The 22518-nt window shown below is 36.7% G+C and overlaps 4 protein-coding genes across 12 annotated transcripts in view; 3 read left to right on the top strand and 1 right to left on the bottom strand.

The window, feature by feature from the left end:
* The window catches only part of tnn (tenascin N), a 45868-nt gene extending 43582 nt beyond the window's left edge, over nucleotides 1-2286 (bottom strand). For all 9 annotated transcript variants that reach the window (XM_015034901.1, XM_015034904.1, XM_015034903.1 and 6 more), the window contains exon 1: nucleotides 2015-2286. The gene's annotated coding sequence lies outside the window, so the exon portion shown is untranslated. The remainder of the gene's footprint in view (nucleotides 1-2014) is intronic.
* A 12823-nt stretch (nucleotides 2287-15109) lies between these two features.
* Nucleotides 15110-16994, top strand: mrps14 (mitochondrial ribosomal protein S14). The gene is made up of 3 exons (XM_015034911.1): nucleotides 15110-15216; nucleotides 15641-15805; nucleotides 16452-16994. The coding sequence occupies exons 1-3, from the start codon at nucleotides 15148-15150 to the stop codon at nucleotides 16632-16634; spliced, it is 417 nt and encodes a 138-aa protein (XP_014890397.1). The 5' UTR covers nucleotides 15110-15147; the 3' UTR covers nucleotides 16635-16994.
* A 625-nt stretch (nucleotides 16995-17619) lies between these two features.
* Nucleotides 17620-20998, top strand: cacybp (calcyclin binding protein). The gene is made up of 6 exons (XM_015034900.1): nucleotides 17620-17742; nucleotides 18761-18971; nucleotides 19094-19190; nucleotides 19282-19381; nucleotides 19696-19790; nucleotides 20353-20998. The coding sequence occupies exons 1-6, from the start codon at nucleotides 17725-17727 to the stop codon at nucleotides 20513-20515; spliced, it is 684 nt and encodes a 227-aa protein (XP_014890386.1). The 5' UTR covers nucleotides 17620-17724; the 3' UTR covers nucleotides 20516-20998.
* Nucleotides 20999-21814: 816 nt separating this feature from the next.
* The window catches only part of plk3 (polo-like kinase 3 (Drosophila)), a 9975-nt gene continuing 9271 nt past the window's right edge, over nucleotides 21815-22518 (top strand). Inside the window, exon 1 of the mRNA XM_015034899.1 lies at nucleotides 21815-22160. Coding sequence (XP_014890385.1) covers nucleotides 21945-22160 — 216 coding nt within the window. The 5' untranslated portion in view covers nucleotides 21815-21944. The remainder of the gene's footprint in view (nucleotides 22161-22518) is intronic.

The following is a 22518-nucleotide window of genomic DNA, read 5'->3' as shown; positions in this document are numbered from 1 at the left end:
GGGGGGGGGGGGAGAAGGGGGGAAAAAATTGTGTGTTTGTTTTTTTTTTTTTTTTTTTTTTTTTTTTTGTCAGAATAAAGCTCACTTTGACTGCATTTAAAACTGGCTTTCAAGATAAACAAAGTAAAATTCAGCATGTCCATACATCCTGTTAAAGATTCCTTCCTGAGAGTAATTTCTACACCTATAATCAATGTGTCATTATGGGCCTGTAAAAATGTTTGTTGAAAACACGTGTTCTTTAATAAGGTCAGAACACGGACTGGGTCCACATGTGTACAGTATGTGAAAGTAGAAGAAAAGCTCTGAGAGTAATATTTTCCATCTGAGCTAGAGGAGCTGATTCTCTGCATCTCCTCCAGAGTTACCATGGGACTCTTGACTGATTCTTATTAATCCCCAGCATAGCGTAAGCCAGCTCTTGTTAGGTTTGCAGTTTTTACATCCTCTTATCATTTTTAAACTCTATATAACCATCTAGATACGTTTTACAGTGTTTTGGTGATATTGGTAGTCTTCAATAAATTTTATTTAGGGTTAACAGAGTAATGGGACTGCATACAAATGCACACCCCACTTTTCAGATTGTTTCAAACATGATTAAAGTCTGTAGTTTTATTGTGAAATAATGAACTTTTTTCTGTTTCTTTTTTTTTTTTTTTTTTTTTTACAAGGAAGTGTCATGGATACGGACACAAAAATATAATAGAATAATTTAATTTGTGCACAATGAAGGAATCATCTTTAGATTGTGATTATACATTATACGCATGAATGGTTGTAGAGTTATCTGCTCTTTCCATTTCCTTTCCTTTCTACGCTCTTCCTTTCCTCTCATTCTTTTCCTTTCCTTTCCAATCTGCAAATTGCTGACAAAACATGGAAAGTAAATTGATCAAATGCAGCTGAGAGCAATTATCGTCTGTGAGTGGGGCTTATATCCTCATGATCCCGTCTGCCGTCTGTTACCACACAGACCACAAGAAAACCTCGAACAGGACCTTATTTTCAACTATGGCAACTTTATTGCCTCAGGAATGCTGTCAATAAAACCACTGAACGGCAATAATAAATCAACAATGTAGTGCAAAGCATAACAAATGTGACGACACTGGAGATAGACTTCTGTTTCAAAAATAAAGGGTGTTTATAATCTTTCAGTCAGTGAAGACCAAGAAAAAGAGTTTAGACCCATGAATGACAACACTTTTTATGTCCCATCACCTCAGGATTGTGAGTTTTTCCTCTCGTTCTCTTTTAGCTTCCTTCTCCTCTCCATCATTCTGCACAGCTGAGAGCCCACATCTGCAGCTGGTTTTAAGAGCGCTCCTCTGCTTCGCCTGAGCCAGTACAGTAGCATTAAGTAGTAAATCTACCAGATCAACAGCCCGTTAAGGACATCTATCCCGCCAGCCAAAAGTTATTGTATTAAATTTGGTTTTTGTCGTGATGGGAAAATTATTGCTAGCAGCTTTGTTGACACACAAAACATGATTGTCTATGTTGGAGCTATTTAATTAATTAGTAGGAGGCATGAATACAGACTTTTTTAAAACTTTTTGCAGCAGGTCAAATTCCAAAATGTACTGGAGTTTATTAATGTTAATCACTGACTGAGATTTACAGGAAGGTAGTGCTGTCATTCCCACCAAGCTAAACATATTGAGAAGTTTTTAAAAATAACATTTAAATTGCTCTCTAAGGTGTGGACTAATCATTGAAACAGTTTGAAATGAGCAGTGTTGTACATAAGTAGCGGTACAGGGATTAAGTAAAAGGTTGAGGTAAATGTCTTCAAAAAGTTCTGCCAATAAATGAAACATTTGAGACAGAGAAAGCAGTTTGCAAATAGATTCTGTATAATAACTATATCAGAAATGTGCAAAATCTGCAAATTTACCTTTTTAAGTGATCACGAATGTACACCAAACTGCACATAATTTGAAAAAAAATGTATCCAAAGATGAACAGTTTAAATAAAAAGAAATGCTCATTTCAAATCCTGCTGTCTTACCGTTTTACGATTTGTTAAATTTCCCCCTCCTTTATCTTCTGTTTGTCTCTTTTCTTTGAAAGTCTGAAGGTCACTCACCAAATCTCTGCCTGTGCCACCTGTTGACAGGCCAGAGCTACTGATTCAAGCTCTGAGGATCTCTACACTCTGAGCGACTCTCTCTCTCTCTCTCCCTCTCTTTCCCTCTCTCTTCTTACTTAAATGTTAACATGTTTCAAATGCCTGTAGGCCAGTGAGTGGTAAGTTTGGGAGTGTCTCTGCTCCTTCTACAGTCACTGAGTGAGGAGGATGAAAGATCACAGGAGGCGGAGAGGTTATTAACTACTTACATTTGATCCTAGAGATAACGACTCTCGACCTAAACACTCTTTGTGCATAGATTCTCAATGGTCCCCTCTCATTTTCCACTTATTTTATTGCGTGTCTAATTGCAGTAACCAAAAAAAAAAATTAAAAAAAAAGCATGAGGAATTCAACTTAATCTCTTCAGCAGCAACTGAAATAAAGGTCTTATTGAAAGCAGTGAGTTTGAAGCCAAGACAAATACAGATCTGATCCAGGATAAAACAGTCCCCTGGGGAATAATTATTTTTGACAGAATTTATCTCTTATGCGAAACATAGCACAATGAATACACATTCAAAGGCAGTAGCAGAGACATGCAGCCCGTGTTTGAGATGAAGATAAAAGAACACCAGCTATGGATCCTGGGCAAAAATAAAAAATATGATAATGATCACTTTGGTGAATCCACTGCTGTTCTGATAAATGGAAAAAAAAATCAAACCATCTTGACTTGATTTAAAATGTTTTCTCTTCAAAAATGTGTCTTGCATTGTTTTTGTGGAGATGGCCACCGCTGAGTGGCGTCTGAGGAGGGATCAACATCTTACTCCTTTAGAGGAAGAGCGCGCCTGCTTTTTTTTTTTTTGGATGGCTTTCCTTAAAGAATAAAAGTTAAATGTGAAGTTGAAGCATGTAGGGCCAGGTAAACCCCACGTGCCAAGGCTGGCAGTAGTTCCTGAATACACATAAAACAGCTTCCACATTTCTGTGGGAACGGATAGGGAACATTGGGATTGTTTGAGTGACACTGTATGGATCACGAGCTGAGACAGGAGTTGTGAGTATTTAAACAGAAGTCCTCAGTTTTATCCGTGAACAACGCGACCAGTGATTGGTATACATTTTTCTTTTATTTTAAATATAAAATACGATGGGATGAACGAAACTGTACATCAGAATAAAGAAAAATGCATCTGCGTCTTTGAAGTTACAAACTATTCACAGGAGAACTTTGTCTGTTGAAGTCATGTAAAGTGGATCCTTGGAGAGTTAGCATTCCCAGCCGTTCTTTGTTGTATTTTCTGTTAACATCATGTTACCATGGATTTTTAATGCATTCCTGAAAAATACTAGGATACTGCAATTGAAATTTGCAGAAAAGTTCTGGGTTCTTTAATTAATTATTATTTTTTTTTTTTTACATAAGCTAAAAACGTTTTGTTCACAAGTAGATACTCCACATTGAACAAACAAAAAAACTCAAAATGTTATATGGTTTGTGATTTTTTTGAACATTAGGGCAGTTACTGCTTTTCTCTTTTCTTTTTTTTTAAAGTAATAACATTTTACTGCTGTACAGCACAGCATTAGTGCACTTCTATACACTAGTTCAAAATCCTATTTACTTTAAAATTACAAAAGATACTGGTCAAGTGTAGTTATTAAGTTACTGCTATTTTGTATAACAAAAAAAATTACATTATTTTGTTCTAAATGATCTGTACAACTGATTTAAATAATTTTAGTAAAATTGAACTTGAAGGATAGAAAATGTGAAGAAGAAACACTTTTAAATCCATGTAACGCTTTCAAAGACCTGCGGTGTGGTAGGACATGCCAATTACAGTGCTTCTTGATGAGAAGCCATGTCTCGCACGTCTATTCCTAGAGAAAAATGTGAATGTTTCCCATTGCGTGTGTTGGTTTCACCCCATGCTGGGAAAATGTACCCCACACAGCTGTAACAGAGCTCTTCTCAGCAGGGTGAATCTTATATTATGTTTTCTTTAAAGTGATGCATGTCTGCACTCGGCTTCCTTCCTCTCCTGGGCAGAAGACAAACGTTCAGATGTTATTAGGAGAGCCCACACACACCTTTTGATTTACTTTCTTGACTCATTTCTACTCCTCGTTTAAGGATGAAATGCTCTTCACGGAAAAAAAGCGGTTTCTTTTTTTTTTTTACATCAAATTGTAGCCAGGGCACACAAAGGTCAAAACAGTTTCGGAATACCTCCTGGCTAACCTAATTGATTTAGTTTGTGTATAACAAGCAGGTGTTGATTGGATTTATTTGCAGCTGTCGGTTTATGTTATCGTCTGCTGCTTGGAATGCTCATTAAAATATAGGGGAAATGACTGTTATTTTCAATGTACCTCAGGCTAATTATAATATTTTTAACTGTGTTTTTGTTTATTAAACATGTATATGAAAAATAAATCTTCACTTTGAGATGACAAAGCATTAAATGTGAATTTCATATTTATAACCTGAAAAAGAAGTTGCCAAGTTATATTTGCCATGACAGATAGTTGTGAAATATATTTCTCGTACTCCCATAAAGTTCTGTTGGCACTAGTTTCAAATCTTGACACGGGAATCCCAGCTGTCTTTCATTTATTTAAAATCTGGTTGACATAGTCAGTAATGGGTCAGAGTTTGTCATTTCTTATGTTCTCAAAAACAAGCATCCAGTAATTATCCTCCAAGTATTTCCATTGTTTGAGAATGGCTGTTTGCATGTTGTCAGGTGTTCCTCCCCTCCCACATGTTGTTTGATCTGCATGTTCATTTGACATTTTTCTATTGCTTTTGTTTCAATCAAGATTTTTCTGTTGTTGTGCATTAGAAACATGCTTTGAATGCATTTTTTTTTTTGGGGGGGGGGAAGGGGGGCATTATCAGAATCACATTTATCTTCCATTCAGCTAATAGGCTTTCTGTAGCCTGTAGTGGGAAATCTGTTTATGTTTCTCACAATGAAATTTATGTAGCCAGATGTTCAAATGCCATGTTTAGATATGAGTTTTCCTGTTGTTTACAGTCACAGCTGAACACAAAGTGATTAAGTCTTATTAATCACATTTAGTACGTAGTGTGCCTTTTTAATGGGTTATTTTTAACAAAACCAAGAGAAAAACATTACTTACTTCCTTAGATTTTTCATCATTAAGATAGACAATAACAGCTTGTTTTTAAGTTTGATTGCAAGATACAGGAAATATTTTTACTGACCACTTCTCAATCCTGGTTACTGCTTGTTGAGACAATTTGCACACCTCCCCCTAATAATTTTGAATGTCTTGTAAAAACCACCATGTGAGAGATCCTTGTACTTACACACTACAATAAAGTGACAATTACTCCAATGTATTTTTGCCAAACCATCCATCCATCCATCCATCCATCCATCTTCTTCCGCTTATCCGGGATCGGGTCGCGGGGGCAGCAGCTTCAGAAGGGTTAGGGTTAAACCATAACATGCTAAAAATGTCTTTAATTGAGGTAATGGTTACCTTGCATTCTACTACAGTTTATATACATTACACATCATTAATCATTATGTCAGGAATTAATGTTTTTATAGTTTTCCCCCTCATGAATGGCCTTGTTGTGCGAATTCACAGCAGACAGAACTTGTTTGCTATATGGATATCATTTCATTTGCAAATCTTAGCTGTTTTATATTTGGTAAATAACACAACACTTACAGTAAGAATGGAGTGACACACTTCCCAAAATTGATCCAGAGACTGTGTGGTGTGGTGTCTGGCCCAAGTCATTGTTTTTTTCTTGTTTCTTTTATTACTATGTTAAGAAAGGACCTTAAAGGTGTTTATTGGTCTATCATCTCCACTTTAAGCCCTTAAGAAGCAATGTCTGGTAGTCAGTCATTCTGGGGCTGTCACTACATCACTTGACAGGTCACAGACAGGAGCTCCCACTCGACTTAAGGGGCCTCCTTGCCTGATGCCTTTCTGAAATCATGGATTTGACGTGGTCCAAGTCATGCTTCAGACTGTTTTTGTAAGGGATTATCTAGGGACTATTTTATCAACTTATACACCTTGAAAGTGAGAAGATAAACATAACTGCCCTTTCAATTTTTAAATATTATGAGAATGGCCTTAAGAAATGTTCTCTGATTACCCATACCTACAAAATGCAGCTCTGAAGCTACATGTGGCTCTTTAGATCCTCATGTAGCTCATAAAATCTTTGGCCAAAAATGATTTAAAAAATTGGAGCAAAGTTATAAAATGTAATAGTCATTAAAATTATATGTTCTTGCAGCTTTTCCTGGGCATTTTAATGCAACAGATGCATAACATTTTCACAAATGAATATACAGACTTAGGAAAAAAAAAAATTGATAATTGGTTGCCGAATTTATGCATTTTTAATGTAATTTTCCAAAATATCAAATACCCCATTGGGAAAAATCTAAATGAATTCTATATGGCAGGTATTGTAAAAAAAAAAAAAAAGAAGAAAAAAAAGGAGTTGTTGCTTCTTTGATTATCAATTTTTTAATGAATGAAAACAGAAAAATCTTTCGACCAGTTTTACTCCGGTGATCAGGGGATAGAAAGACTAGGATGTCCGTTACAAAAGTACGTAACCACCATTCTCATTTTTTCTGAAAATGTTCACTAATCTGGGTTTAACAATGCTGTTTGTCCTTTTCAGAAACCAACTTTTCTTCCTTCTTGGTCATTTGCAGCTCAAGCATAATGTTGGATAAGGATTTTTTTAGAAGGAAAACTATAGAGATTTTTCTGTATATTTGAATGCCGCACTTATTTTGACTCATCTTTTCAGAACTGAAAAAAAAAAAAAAAAAATCACAGGAACAATACAGTTTCATTTGGGTGGAGGCTAAAGCCATAAGTTAGACCTCATCTGATGAAAGTATCTGAACTTTTCAGTGACATTTCCATGCTGTTAGTGCAACAGACAAAACTGCTAAATAGCAAATAATTTACGTTCAAAATACAGCTTGCTACATGCAATGATATGCCAAACCAATATACTATACTGCTGCTATCGCTATCATACCAGAGATTGGTAACACCACCAATACTACAGCAACGCTATGAAGAATAGAGTGGATAGTGATCAATTCATCAGTTGCAGCCAGTAAGGACAAACTGAGTTTTAAAGAAGTTTTGGCCTTGATTAAATATGGCACAAGATGAAAAAGAGAAGTGAAATAATCTCAGAAAACAAAATAAAAATTCTATTTATTTTTTTAATGCTAAAATGTTTAATGCTAAAAAAAAAAACTGATTGTGAGCTTTACCCAACAGTGTGTAGATAACAATAAAAACTTTAAACCAGCATAGAAAACAAATGTCCAAATAGCCCATCAAAGTGAATGAATGTATCACTTTCTACGTAGAAATAATTCAGCACCCATCACTAAAACATTTAGTCTATACATCAGTTTGTCTGAGACTGTTGACCACACTGATGTAAATACATTTGGTAACCATCAAACAGTTGCCCTGTGCCCGTGTATGTGGGCTTAAACACCCCCTTCAGTAATGGAAATGAAAAACCTCAGCGGTTTTATAATGTAAATATACAAGAAGCCTACTTTGAAGAATATGGTATATTTAATCTTGCAAAGTTTCAATGTAGAAGAGGGACATGACTGATTCACTCACAAATTTAAAAGAGGCAGTAAAGTATAGATAGCATACAATAAAAGGGAATTCTAGTCTCTTTATAGGAGCCTCAGGTCTAACAATAAAGACGCCAAAATATAGTTAAAAATAGTTTCTCATTCAGTTTTAAGTAAACATCCAGATTTTGTATTTGTTTTTTTCTTTTAGGTATTGAAAACATCTTGTAAAAGAAAGGTCCAACAGAGACTTCAGTACCATGTGAGTTTACAACTGTCAAACATCTTGGAGCCATTTTTATTTTTGTTCCAGTGTGAAGTGAAACTGCGTAACTTCAGTGGAAAACACATCAGATTAAAGGAAGCTGTGTAGATAAAGCTAAAGTAATTTAGAGGGAAACAAATTAATCCCATATGATCGTATGGATGAATGTGCTCCCTTCAGAGCCTTGGTTGCGTGCTCAGATTTCTAAGATGGTTTCCACATTGTGCACATTAGAACTGCTTGTGAACACAGATTTATATGTACAGAAGAAGTTTCTGCCATGTCTGCACTTGGCACTCCCAACTTGATTTACACCATCAAACATATAAATAGCGCAGCAAACATGTGTAACGTAAATGTTGGTCCACTGATTATGTTCAAATGTTCTCCAATTACTGCTAGCTTTTAGGTTAAAGAGGATATAATGGGACTTCTGTTTTACAAGGCCGAATGTTGTCAAAATACAACTTAAGGGTTCTGACAGCACATAGCAAATGGTCTGGATCCAGGCTTGTGAGGCATCACTGGTTACATCACCCAGTGTTATATGCTGGGTGTAGATCACTGGAAATTTAGAAACCCCTTCGACTTTCTTTTGGTAAAACAAGCAAACAAAAACATGCACTCATAACAGCTTACAATGAAAAAATAAACAATACGAGTTATTTTACAGGGTAATTATGTATGATGTGGATTTTGAGGCAAGGTTATTCTACGGTAACAAGTTTGCTTGTATTTGTAAACTGTTACTTATCACATATTGATACACAACACAAAATATGACTCCTATCTAAAACCTAATGCATCAGTCAAATAATTAAAACTTCAAAAGTTTATACCGTTACTAAAGCCCAAATAATTATGGTTAAAGAACAACTTTAAACCGGATTCCATCCACTTCCTATGTGTGCTTAATCCTAATGGAAAATTAGAGTGGCCAGTTATCCCAATATGTGTGTTTTTGGACAGACGGAGGATGCTAGAGCACTTGTAAAGAATTCATGCATGCAGCTGGAGAACTTTCAAATTCCAAACAGGAAAGCCTGGAGTAGAACTCAGGACGTTTTTTGTTGCAAGACCTCATTTGCAATGGAGAAATCCAAAATTGCGTTTGTTTCTCATTCCAGGTAACTCGTGCAGATTAATAGATGCAGATGTTTAACATCAACCATCTAACCAAAACAGACTGCACTGGGGTGCAGTTGGTAGCACTGTTGCCTTGCTGCAAAAAGTGCAGAAAGGCAACAGTCCTGGGTTCTCAGGCCAAAAACATGATTGGATTCTCCTTATGCGTGCGTGGTTGTTTGTCCTGTTTGTCTCTATGTTCCCTTGGAGCTAGGCGCCGGCCTTCCTCACAACCCTGCAAGGATAAGGACGTTCTTTTATAAGTGCTCAAAACACAGTTTGGGATTTTTGGAATGTTTATTTGTGACAATAAAAAATAAGGAGTCTTAGTTTCAAAGCTCAATGTTTTATTTTGTGGTCTCATCCTGAGAGCACGATGTATTTACAGTCCTATGTGTTACACATTAGTGTCGATCAAATTTTGAATGTGGGTTTTCCTGGTTACAAACAACAACTTATTGCATCACATTCCCCAAGCAAAATCAAAGTGAATCCCAAAGTTCAGGCTGCTAAAACCTAGACAAAGTAATTTCAGTGCAATCGATATCTCACTGTGTGTCAATTGACACAATTGTGCAGCTCAAACTAATTAATTAAAATCTTGAACAGTCAAATGAAGTAGCTAAAAAGTAAATAAGAAATGAGAATGCTAAACAAGGGGTGTTGTATGATAAAACATATTTTACATACATATTTATATATTTAGCAAACCGTGCCATGATCTGAAACTCAAAAATAAACCCTCACAATTTACAAATATGCAGTAGTTCATGTCCCAAAACCACATGAAAAGCACAAAATTACCACTGTATCACAATATTGTAGCTACCAACACAAAATGAGAAAATAAATTTGACTTACACACCTGGTGGCTATTTTTAAATAAACAAGAAGCTAATTGAATCATTTGATGGTCAAGAAAAAGCCCATTCTTGAAGGTTCAGTCTTTAAAAATTAATAAGTTCATTTTAAAACTTCCCCAGTTCAGCGACAAAATAATCAAATGCAGTAGTGTCTGGTGTAAGAAGGAAAAAAATGTTTTAGTGAGACATTTCCTGTATGACTCTGACTGAGTAAAATAAATAACTCTCTCTCTCTCGTTGAGATGTCGTAAATGTCATAAACGAAGCCACAGCATTCAAGCCTTCAACCAACCCATTATGCTGAACCGGATATATCTGGCAACGTTTTTTTTTTTTGTTTTGTTTTGTTTCTAACCAACATAAACTGAACAGATGTTCCAGCATTTAAAGGTCCTTTTAATAAATCATTGACAAGATCAGCCTCTCAGGTTGAATTTTTGACCGTAGAAGTGTTTTGCTGTGGACTTAGTATATTTTAACAGTTTGCATGCATGCTTTAGAAAACACAAGAGAAACAGTATAATCAGCACCGAAGGCTGTATTTTAAATCCGCTAGCACCTTGTATGCAAACACACGAATCAAATAAAACAGAGGTAAGCTCCTGTGTTTGCTATGATATGGCATTAGGTCATGTCTCCAGATTGAAAACAAACACATTTTTGGGAATAGCTCACTAAAACACAGTGCACAGAATTTGCTGTCCAGTTGGTGTGACGGATTCACTGGCACATCAGTGTGTTAAATCCTTCCACTCTTTGCAATTACAGGTCAGACACAGCTCATTTAGCAGGAGGCCTTGACCTAGCTGACATGAAGGGCCCTTTCTCCCATAACTCAGGAATGCCAAGCATTCCCCCAGGGTTTAGAGGCAGACTTTTCCACTTTATGGCATGCAAGCAGGTTATGACATACATATGAGGGTGATAAAGCTCATAACTAGGAGACATAGTGTGATGGGATCACACCAACCATAACTCTTTGACTTCTTGGACCACAATCCTCTGATACACCAAAGTGCAAAGAGTAACAAATTCATTGTACTTAATATTGCAGACGCATATAAAATTATAATGACCCACTAAACTGGTCTTCCAACAACTCCCACTCATTTTAGTCTTTCATTGTGTTTATAAATCCCATAGTTTTAAATACATACTAAGACAAAGATGACAGAGCAGCTCTACTTGAAGGTACCAATAGTCATGGAAAAAAGAAAGTACACCCTGTGTCAGATTTAGGTTGATAAAATATGAAAAATGTAGCTCATATGCAGTTAAAGAATTAGTATCTAACCATAAGAGAGAAAAGAACACTACTGATTCTATCATATTGATAAAAAATTCAGCAAAAATTTAAATGTTTATGAAAAATTGGGCACACTTCAGAAAAGCACAAATTTGGCAAGATATGTAAAATTCTAGAATTTTATATTGACTGTAGGAATGTGGACTCTAGTAAGGATGTTATACAAAATAGAGGTCTTATGCTGTATATCCACCACACTGAGCCACTCACCTGAGCCAAGCTCTGCTGGAGGTTTCTTCCAATTATGGCTCAGTAGCTCAGAGAATAAATTGACTTGAAAATACCTCTGTTAGTTTATAAGTCCCTATATGGCTTAGCACCAAAGCACATTAAAGATATGTTGTTATTGTATCAACCTTCCAGACCACTCAGGTCTTCTGGTCCTCGTCTACTCTGCATCCCCAGAAACGGAAACAACATGAAAGATCAGCATCGAGTTTCTGTGCTCCATAATCTGGAACAATCTTCCAGAAAAGTGCAAAAACAGATGAAATACTGAAATTCTTTAAATTAAGGGCTAGGCTCCACTTGTTTAGAGCTAGGTTAGTTGGAACATTGAGGAGCAATTGCTTGATGATTTTGATGACTGCATTAGACAAATGCCATAATGTTTATTGATTGCTTCATTGCTTCATAGTTGGCGACTGTATGATGTTTTTATGATGTAAAGCACTTTGAACTGCCTTGTTGCTAAAATGTGTAATACAAATAAACTTGACCTTACGAGAGCTCTCCTCTCCACATTGGATACATGCATGCTAATTAGGGGTGCACCGATTTACCGGCCAGCCAATTTATTGGCACCGATTTCCTCTATTTTGGGAGATCGGTGATCGGGCGACACCTACATGTGAAGCTGATCTTATCTATCTCAGGAAAGGTCTAAAAGTCCAATTGGCGTCATTGTGGTGCGTTATTGTTTTTTTTTTTATTATTATTATGCTCTGCATTTAAAGTTCAGGTTTACACAATTTTACCTCATTTAGTAAACAAAGATAAGATTTATATGGTTGTTCATACCAGCAATGCTTAACAAACAATGCCAGAATTAACTGGGACGAGAAATTTCAGTTCCACCCCATTACAATAATAGATATTTTCTTATGTTGTGCAAATTGAAGAAACATTTTTATTTTTATTGCTGATTGTGACTTTTGTCAAATATTTGAACTTAAAAAAAAGAGGCATATAATTCTGAAAGCATCTAAGATATGATTTATCCACTTCATTTTTCACATATTTCACTGCTAGTAAGGACTATATAAGATTTATGGTGACAGGTTCATGTGTAAACTTGTCAAGGTCAAATGTGTGAATGCCCACCCACAAGGAACATTTTGTTTATTGTTTACAAGCTGAGTAGCAGACATTAAAATGCCAAGCGGGAAGACACAGTCGTTTGTAACCATGAATTTAATAGCTTAGTCGTGTGTGTTTGCCCCATCTATCTTACATTTCATCAGTGAGGCATTAAGATAAGAAAGCTATGAGATGCCAGCAGCAAATTAAACCGCTTCCCTCATCTTCAAACGCTTTTATAGCAGCCACAAAGAAAATACACAGACATCTGTTCCTATCACATTTTCATCTCAGTGTGGTATGGAGTAAATCAGACCGATGTTTGATCAGCCAAGGGATCCTTATTTGCTTTAATCAGCATGTTTGGGATGGGATGAAAGAATGAATAAACCACTGTCACAGAGAATATTGTTGACTGACATCCGAGAACTCGGTGGTTTACTCTGGCAAATGAGAGTGCAAGTCTTCATCTTTAAAATAAACAACGTTCAGTCCTAAGCATTTGGTGTGCTTCCTACTAATCCTTTTTACAAAACTTTTGGAGGGTGCAATACATAATATTACATAAACTGTTTTACTTTCACACTAATAATTGATTTGTTTTGAAATTTCTACGCAAGTATAAGAAGTTTGTTCATTTTGCGTTTGCATTTACTTTACTCTTTCAATGTTTTTTTTGTTTTGTTTTTTTTTGCATTCTCACATGTATCCAGCATTCCCGGTTGTTTCAGCATCAGTCGCATTGTCATTGGTTGACCATGCTCACTTGACTCCTGTCTGTTTTATGGATGATGCCACCTGTCTGTTGTCTCTCTGAATAATGTCCATTATCCTCTGAAGTACACTAGTTTAACGTTGCGTGGCTTTGTTGTTCAGTCTCTCAACTCCTGAGATCTCTTGTAAAGCCTGTAAATGCACATCTGTTTCCCAGAAAACGCAACATAAACTCCACCAATTCCTCTGCCGTACAAACCAAATTAACGCAATTAGCCAACATGGTTAATCAAGTAGTAGTAAAGCCAGAGTGCTAGTATTCTAAAACTCCACACAACCTAAGTAGGGCTTTAATTTTGTGTCATCTAAAAAAATAATAAAAACCTCTTGCTTCTATTAAGCTGTAAAAGAAGTGACTGAAAAAGGCAGCAGTGAATCATTTTTAACCTATAAACTCTGAGGTTGATATCTGCTGCCAGAAGTTTTAAGGGTCTGACATTTATCATAATGTTCAGAACTGGAAATCCTGGAAGGTCAGCACTCACATCCTTTTCTGTTTTAGATGTCTCGGGGATTATTTTAACCTTCTTGGTGATCTTGGAAAAAGCCTTTAGAGGCGTTTCAGTTAAAGGCCAAAACATTCTGACAGCCAAACAGCAGCTTAATTATGACACACTACCACTGTAAAATGACAAATCTGTTTCTCCAAATTTCAATAAACTTAACAAAAACATTTTGACCTTTAAGCCAAAGATAGAATGACTTGGGTTCTGTTACCATAATATTAACATAAAAAAAGCTGTTACAACAAAAGACTTTCGCTGATTTTAACAATCACTACTTCTGTGCATTACCCACTGCTACTATTAAGAAAACCATGTTACAAATACAGCTGTTTGAAATATACCAGCTATTAAAACCATTTTTTTTTTGTAAAAACGGTAATCTATAGAGAGGGAGAGAGAGAGAGATCTATAAGGGCTGCATCCGCTTTGCCATGTGTTAGTATTTATCCAAGAACGAGCTCCCTCCAGGGTCCAAAATAACGAGGTATGCTTAACTGAATCTATCATTTTGTTTCTTCTTCTCTCTATAAAATATAAAAAGACATTATCCTTCTGAACTTGATTAAAAAAAAAATTTAAAAAAATGTCCGAATATTACCTTACAAAAGCGTGTTCGCTTATTCTGCATGATCTGGGTGGATCTGCACTTGAAAGTACTCAAAATACAATTTTAATCAGATGTAATGTTCTTGATTCAGTATAAAATGTAAGGACTCTCTGCGACAGACTGGCGACCTGTCCAGGGTGTACCCCGCCTCTCGCCCGGAACGTTAGCTGGAGATAGGCACCAGCACCCCTCCCGACCCCACTGAGGGACAAGGGTGTTCAGAAAATGGATGGATGGATGGATGTAAGGACTCTGCTCCTCATGGCTGACGGGAATGTCTTTGATGCCGTACTGTATATTATGGAACTACATTGCCACCTAGTGGTTTCTAAGTAGTACCACAATAATTTGTAATTCTTTTCAGATGAATTTAATTATTTTCAACGGATTAGGTTCGGGGTTACTCACAGGCTTCACAGTAGTGTTGATATATATCCAATTTAATCATCATGATGTGTGATTCAATTTTAGACACAGCAAAGAAAACTGTGCATCTCTATTGACAAGAGATAAAGCCTAAAACAGCAGTAACTTCCGCATTGCAGTGAGTACTCCATGTATAAATAACGTTAAAGTCCGAAACACTAATTTCGGGGTTTAAATTTTGAAACAGAAGAATTAAATGATTATGTTACCCTCCTAGCCAGAGGGGGCAATATCTTCTATCTGCTTTGGTAGTTCACCCTGGATCCATCATGGCGGCTAACAGAATAGCATGTATGGGTCTAAACGCCCTTTATTCCACCGTTTACGCACCGAAACAGGTAACTTACCTAATTTCAACACACATGTTGTGCCATGCGTATTATGAAGGAAGCCCTCGGTTCCAAGTCAGGAAAACTGAAAACGTAACAGTGAAAATGTTAATTTTATGACTGGTTTTGTAACGCTAGCTTGGATGGCAACGCTAGTTTTCATAGAAACTGTTTCGATGTTGCTTACTGCACTGAAACTCACCTTTCTGTGTTGCGGTGGAGTAAAAAAGAAGTGTGAATGTGGCTTGGAGTGGCTAGTGTGACTGGAAAAGCTTGATATAAATTTACCATTCTTTTCAACTTTCCATGGCTCTTTAGCTCTGACGTTTTGTGGCTTACCTTTCTTGTGGAGTGTGTTCGTCTGATATAATTTGGGAAAAACCTGAGCTGTTACTTGCACGGCTGGGAGTAACTGCATGTTAATGATGGACAGGCGCTGCGGAGCTGCTGGGGAGCAGTGGACCAGCTGAGAAGTTACTACGTTGACTGGAGGATGCTGAGGGATGTCAAGAGAAGACAAATGGCCTTTGAGCTGGCTGATGAGAGGACACGTATCAATGCACTGCGGAAGAACACCATCTTGCCTAAAGAACTCCAGGTAGAGTTCAGTATTTGTACCAATATGTTCCTTATTGGAATTGATCAGACATCTGCAGCTGACCCAGAACGCTACTGCTTACTGTTTCTCTAAAAATAGCACTTCGCACCAGTTCTAAAGTCTGTGTTGTCTTTGTATCAACCTTCCAGACCATTCAGGTCTTTTAGTTTAAATCTACTGTGCATTCCCCAAGTCAGATCAACATCAACTGAATGTTGATGGAGAAGCAGCATTCAGTTTTTATGCACTACTTTCACAGATTCCAGGAACAAGCTTCCTGAAAATTAAAAAAAAAAATGCTAAAACACTGATTTCCTTTAAATTAAGGCCAGAGACCCAGTTATTTAGAGTTGCCCTTGATTAATAGCTGAAACTTTGTTTAAAGTGTTTATTCCAGCATTTGATGATGATAGCATTTGAGATCATGTAATTTCCAGTTCTTGTTTCATGATTTTATCATTTAAGTCACCTGGAGCTGAAATGCACTACACAAATAAATTTGCCATACCTTAGTTATTTGTAGAAAATTAGTTAGCTGTATTATTTGTGTGGATTTATGTCTTCCAAAAGGGGGAAAAGTAAATATTATGAGGGTTTCCAGTTATTAAGAACTGATTTTGGAAACTTGATTTTAATTTGTTTGCAGGAAATAGCAGACAAGGAGATCGCAGCACTACCCAGAGACAGCTGCCCTGTGAGGATACGCAACAGGTGTGTGTTGACCTCCCGACCTCGGGGAGTGAAGAGAAGATGGAGACTAAGTCGTATTGTCTTTCGGCATCTAGCTGACCACAACCAGATGTCTGGAATCTTGAGGGCAAGGTGGTGACTGTGCCCATGTTGGACTTGTTTTACACAGATTGTGTCATTAAAAACCCGGCTGTTTGACAGGAGGGAGGACATCAGCGCTTCAAACTTGTGGATATGTGCTGTTTGCTGTACAATAATCTGCATTTGTTTTCCCCTCTTAAGTAAACTAAAATCAAAAAAAGAAAAAAAAAATGTTTGTTTCATTGTACACATTAAAGAGATGATAAAATCTTGCTGGAAATTATGTTGCTCATAGGCTGTTTTATTAAGATATACACAAAGCATATCAGTCTTATGAAAAACAAGACACTGTCCTACTATTGTAAGATGCGTCTCCTTTTAATGTCAGAAATGCATTAAAAGCTAAGCAATGATTAAATATGGCTTCAATTCATTTTAAATAAGGTTTCGATAAATATAAGGTGCCATGTGGCTGAATATCTTTTTTTTCTTTCATCTCTTCTGTCCTTCCCTGTTTTCTTTTGTTTACATGTATTTTATTGCTTCCTTGTGTTCATTCTTCCTATCTTTCTTTCCTTGTTTTCTCCTTTAGCTGTCTTTTCTTCCATCATTTCTTTCTCTGTTTTGCATTTTTGCTTAATCTCAGACCTCTGTCAAAATATAAATCATATTGAACTTTTTTATTTTATATTTTACTATTAACACAAAGTACTTAGAAATCTGGAAATATCACTTTAGAAAAGTATGGAATTTCAGAATAAAAATGTGTAACCAAGCAGGTTATACAGTATATGTCCGCATCAAAATTGCACTTAAGTTGCATTTTTTTACATCACTTAATAATAATAATTATCATTATTAATATTAGAAGTAATTTTACATCTAGCTATGATGCGCTTTTTAAGGCATTCAAAAACATTTTATACTTTATTCAAAAATTATTTATTATAATTGGTACTAGTTATGATAAGGGTATCAATAGTCATTCAGGCCAATGGGTGGCGGTGTCAAACATTTGACCCTCATGAGCGAACAGCAGAAGTAGAGGACGTCATTTCCTGGGCCGGGCTGGCAAAGGAACCACTGTAGTAGCAGAGCTTCAGCAAACCGGCTAACATTTGGTTACATCTCAGAAGTACAAGATCATAATGGATATAAAAGAGCAGGTAAGCCTCAGTTTAGGCTTTAGCATTCTGACAGAAATATAATGGTTCAAATATACATAACTGAATTTATTTTACTTCCGTGACAGCATTTCATATTATATTAGTTAACTTTGACAAGTACACAGACAACGCAAAACTCTGATATTTACTGTTTCTTTCTTAAAACTCGAGTTATCTCTGCCTTATGATTCATCCTGATGTATTTCCTACGTATGATTTTAGTATTCGGTGTGCGTTGTGGCAGTGTGCGTTTTTATCTGTGATGCTAACCTAGCTTTTAGCTTTGAATGGAGTTTGCCAGAACATTCTAGCAACTTAGCTAGCAGGAGACGCCAATGCGCAGTCTCGTGGCCTACAGCTTCTAACTGCCATAGCAACGAAATGAAGTCACATGATTTAATAAATATTCCTAAAAATACTGCCTGTAATGGGTTTAGTGACAAGGATCGTGTATTTAGTCACTTCTTACTACTACAAGAAAAGAAGGGAGCAGATTCCTCTAGTCTATATTTATTTATAAGATTTGGTTGTTTATTTACCTGGTGTCATCTGCTTGCTAAATTAATTATTCTGGGTTCAATATACATCTGTCGGCATTTTAAATAAATTTCAAATTGTATGGCAATGTTTTTCATTTAAGCCACTGGAAGTGTTTGAAAGTCCAAAAGCTTTTTGGCCAATCAGGATAGATATTCTTTAACACCTAAAATTTTAAGATATTGGCATTTTAGGCAAGTTATTTTACTGTATACAAAATAACACTTGAAGTTGGTGAAAGTATGCTTACAACTGAGTTTGTAGGTGGGCTCTATTAGATTAGAATTGATTTCTAGCTGACTTTTAATATCTTTTTTTTATCCTTGTCCTTTGATGAATGGCTTAAAAGTTATTACCTATACTAGATTATTAAATAATATAACCCTCTGTTATTTATGTTCTCTCAACAATCCAGACTTAATTGTAAAATGGCTCTGCTCTATATGGAATATAAAACTCCCATTGTTTTTGTCCAACACAGATCACTCAGCTAGAAGCTGACCTGCAGGAGTTGAGCTCCCTCTTGGAGAAATCAGAGAGGAAAAGGGTACAGGACGTCTTGCAGGAGGAACAGAAGAAGGTGGAGAAAGAACTTGCAACCAAACGACAGCAGCAGCTGCAGCAGGCTAAGAGAGAGGCAGACCCATCTGCAGTGTCCAAAGCAGCATACACCGTGAAGATCACCAGCTACGGTATGTCTGTTTAAAATGGATTTATTATCAGTTAAACTGCATTCAAGAACTTGAGAAGATTCTTTTTGAAAGAACTGCTTAGTTTTTCTATAACTGTGACGCTTCACTCAACTTCCCTGCAGCATGGGATCAGTCGGAGAAGTTTGTGAAAATTTACCTGGATTTGAAAGATGTGCACAAAATTTCAGCAGAAAATGTAGAAGTGGACTTCACAGAAAGGTAACGCGAAAAATCAACAAATATTACCGGCTCTGTTTATTCCTCATGTGACAAATTATATCGTTACAATTTCTTATTGTTTCTCTTGCAGGTCATTTTCGGTGCTAATTAAAGACCTAAATGGCAAAAATCATCAGATGACTGTTCTTAACCTGTTGCATCCGATCGATGAAAAGGACAGCTACAAAAAGGTCAGTAAAACTAGAAATGCAAAGATATGCATATTTTCCCATCCAGGTATTTTTTTTTGTTTGGTTTTTTTTTTTGAGCAATTTATCCTTATCTCTGGTACACCAGAGATAAATCGGCATGCCGATTTATCTCTGGTGTACCTTCAATTATCCAGCATACTACAAATTAAACAGCTAGTTTGTGCTGAAAACTCCTGTATTGTTGTATAGCATTTCAATTGAACAGGGCTACTTAAAACAACTTTTGTTTTTACACCATATTTTTATATTTGGAGATTTTTGCATAACGTGAAGCTTCATTTTGTTTCTTTCAGGTAAAAACAGACATGTTGTTGATCATGCTAAAAAAGCAGACAACAAAGAAGTGGGAGTGCCTTACAGCAGTGGAGAAACAGTCAAAAGAGAAGGAGTAAGTTCAAAATGTATCGGTAGACTTTAAGCTAAGGATTTTTTTTGTTGTTTAGGCAGAAAACTAGGTTGTAATGAATTATAGTAGCTTGTGAGATACTGCAATGCATTATGAATATAGTTAAAACAACAATTTTTTTTAACTATTCAAGCCATTTGCAAAGTTGGGAGAGACGCAACCTGAAAGACTTGAAGATGTCCATTGACTCATGCTGAATACAACGGGATACCTTTTCAGATTTTTAGATGCCCTTATTACTTCTGCTCCACTGTTATGCTTGACTTTCGTGTTGGTCTATCGCATAAAACCCCAGTATTGGCGTTTGTGTTTGACGAAATGTGGAGAAATATGGTAAATGAAGACTTCTCTTTGGCAATTCTACAATTGTAGAATTTCACATCAAAGTTTTACTTTGTACACATTTAGATAAATTACCAAATATATCTGTGTCTCCTCTCTGCCATTACCTACACTCATCTTCAACAATGATGTGAGCAGCTGAGAGAACCACGCATATGTCATACAATAGAAATTACAATATTTTCCTGCTCTTTCTCAACAGCAAACCCTCTATGGATGAGAACGCAGACCCCAGCGATGGCCTCATGAGCATGTTGAAGAAGATTTATGACGATGGAGACGATGAGATGAAGAGAACTATCAACAAAGCCTGGACAGAGTCGCAAGACAAGAAGAAAAGAGGGGACGATATGATGGACTTCTAAATATTCCTCTTTTTTTTTTTTTTTTTTGGAGTGTGACCAAATTAGAGCTTTAAAGTTCAAGAGTGCATGACCTAAAAATTAAAAAGTAGAGCTCATGTCATTTTAGAGTTTCATACAGTCCTTCAATAAACTGAAACTGATTTTCTGTATGATTTTTTTTAGGCCAGTCATGAGCTCTAATAAATAAATATCAGTGTATTGTAAAGAAACGCTACGTCCAGCAGATGGCGCCCTTCATTCAGTGATCGGTCATTATTGCTTGTTTAAGATTTTCCAACACCCACAGTAAATTGTGGGTAGTGTAGTCTGTGTCCATTTCTTCAGAGGATGACAGGCTTGTAACGTGCCAAAGTCACACCTCAGTTTTCCTATATATAAAGCCATCCATGGAGGAAGTCGTATCCCTAAAATCATAATTCTGCTTGTTAGAATGTTATGTTCATCTCTCCTGCAACTGAAATAAAAACAATTTGTCTTTCCTCATTCCATTTTGTTCTTTTTGGATAGTTTCTATTAAAAGTGTAGAGTTGGACTGTTTTTAATTGTGCTCACTTTTCCAAAATATACAATTGTACATTTTAGTTTCGCTCTTTGGACTTTGCTGTACTGTTTTTTTGTTTGTTTGTTTTTCTGTCATAACATTCAACAAATATAACACTTGAACCCTCTTCCGTGTTCATCTGTTTTTTTTTTTTGTTTGTTTTTTTTGCTTACATTTCCCTATTATGCTACATAAAGGGGTGCGTCGTTTCTTGGGCATTTATACTGTATTTGCTTTATTTCCAAACCTTTGCATTTATGAATAGAGAATATTTCCTTTTTTCCACGCTTTCTCCAGCAGGTGGCAGCCTTCTGTAGAAATCGTCGGATTTTGACTCGGGGGAATTCTGGGCTTTTTATGAAGCGGTTTACACCATGCTGCTGTTTTTTACAGGGTTGGGAATAGTAGCAGCTCTTTCAGCTTCTTTCATTGCATTACACAAACTTGCTGACGTGTTGACGATGTGTCCATAAACGTATGTATCAATTAACATTTGATTATAAGAAAATAAGTAAGTAAAAATCAGATTAAACAAAAAAAAAAACAACAAAAAAAAAAGCTGAAATGACGATTAAAATCTGAATTTAGACCTAATCTTGTAAACTGTTGTGGATTATTGTTGTATGTATTGTTTCATTCATATATACCTCATGCATCCATATTTCAGTGAGACAAGCTGAGCAAATCAACTTTCTCCTCCTCTTTCCCTCCTCCCCAGCCCGTCTTCCGTGACGTCACGGCCGACTTATAAAGCCTCGCAGATCTGCGTCCAGACACGCCAGATGGAGACAGTCGGAGCGGAGGGAATTAGCACACAGCATCATAATTCTTTCTGAGAAAAACGCAGGAGGAAGGATTTGGATACAGCATTTCATCGAGAACGTTTAAATGGATTCCGGTTGTTTTAACGCGGCGCAGCGTATTTCGTGCCACAACATGAACGCGGATTTATTCAAGCCTGTCCCGGAGCGCGGACACCACCAGTCCTCCGCCGCGACGAAGAACAGCAGGAATAAACCCGAGCACGGCAAACCCGAGCTGGCTCAGGTGGTGACGGACCCCAAGACGGGAAGGTCCTACAGCAAAGGGAAGCTTCTGGGCAAGGTAAGGCAGAGCTGATTATCGTCCGTGCGCTCCTATCCTGTTCTACCAGTTCGCGACAGATCCATCTAGAAGCTGAATAAATTAAGATCTGAGACGCAGATTAGGAGTCGCGGTGAAGTATTGTTCCATGTATGTTGGTTATTGGGGAGGATTTAGAGGGGAGAACCTCGTGGTGGGTGTGCCAAATCTAACCCTACATATCCTCCACCTGCTGTGCGGGGTTTTTGATGAATGAATCAGACGCAAGGTGTGCCCAGCTCCTGCTTGCAACACCTTGTTTTTTTTTTTTTTTTTTTTTTTTTTTTTTTTAATCTCAGGAATAACTGGCCTTACTATTTCTCCTCTTTTGTTTGCCCTT

The sequence above is a fragment of the Poecilia latipinna genome, unplaced genomic scaffold (assembly GCF_001443285.1).
Source record: "Poecilia latipinna isolate Pla-1442-1.1 unplaced genomic scaffold, P_latipinna-1.0 Scaffold316, whole genome shotgun sequence".
Lineage (NCBI taxonomy): Eukaryota > Metazoa > Chordata > Actinopteri > Cyprinodontiformes > Poeciliidae > Poecilia > Poecilia latipinna.
The sequence above is the reverse complement of the archived record's forward strand: the minus strand, read 5'-3'. Positions and strand labels throughout refer to the sequence as shown.

Coding starts and splice junctions, on each gene's coding strand:
- mrps14 (XM_015034911.1), top strand. CDS start 15,148: ATGGCGGCTAACAGAATAGCATGTATGGGTCTAAACGCCCTTTATTCC. Junction 15,217..15,640: donor CCGTTTACGCACCGAAACAG/GTAACTTACCTA, acceptor AATGATGGACAG/GCGCTGCGGAGCTGCTGGGG. Junction 15,806..16,451: donor TCTTGCCTAAAGAACTCCAG/GTAGAGTTCAGT, acceptor ATTTGTTTGCAG/GAAATAGCAGACAAGGAGAT.
- cacybp (XM_015034900.1), top strand. Junction 19,191..19,281: donor GAAGTGGACTTCACAGAAAG/GTAACGCGAAAA, acceptor TTTCTCTTGCAG/GTCATTTTCGGTGCTAATTA. Junction 19,791..20,352: donor AAACAGTCAAAAGAGAAGGA/GTAAGTTCAAAA, acceptor CTTTCTCAACAG/CAAACCCTCTATGGATGAGA.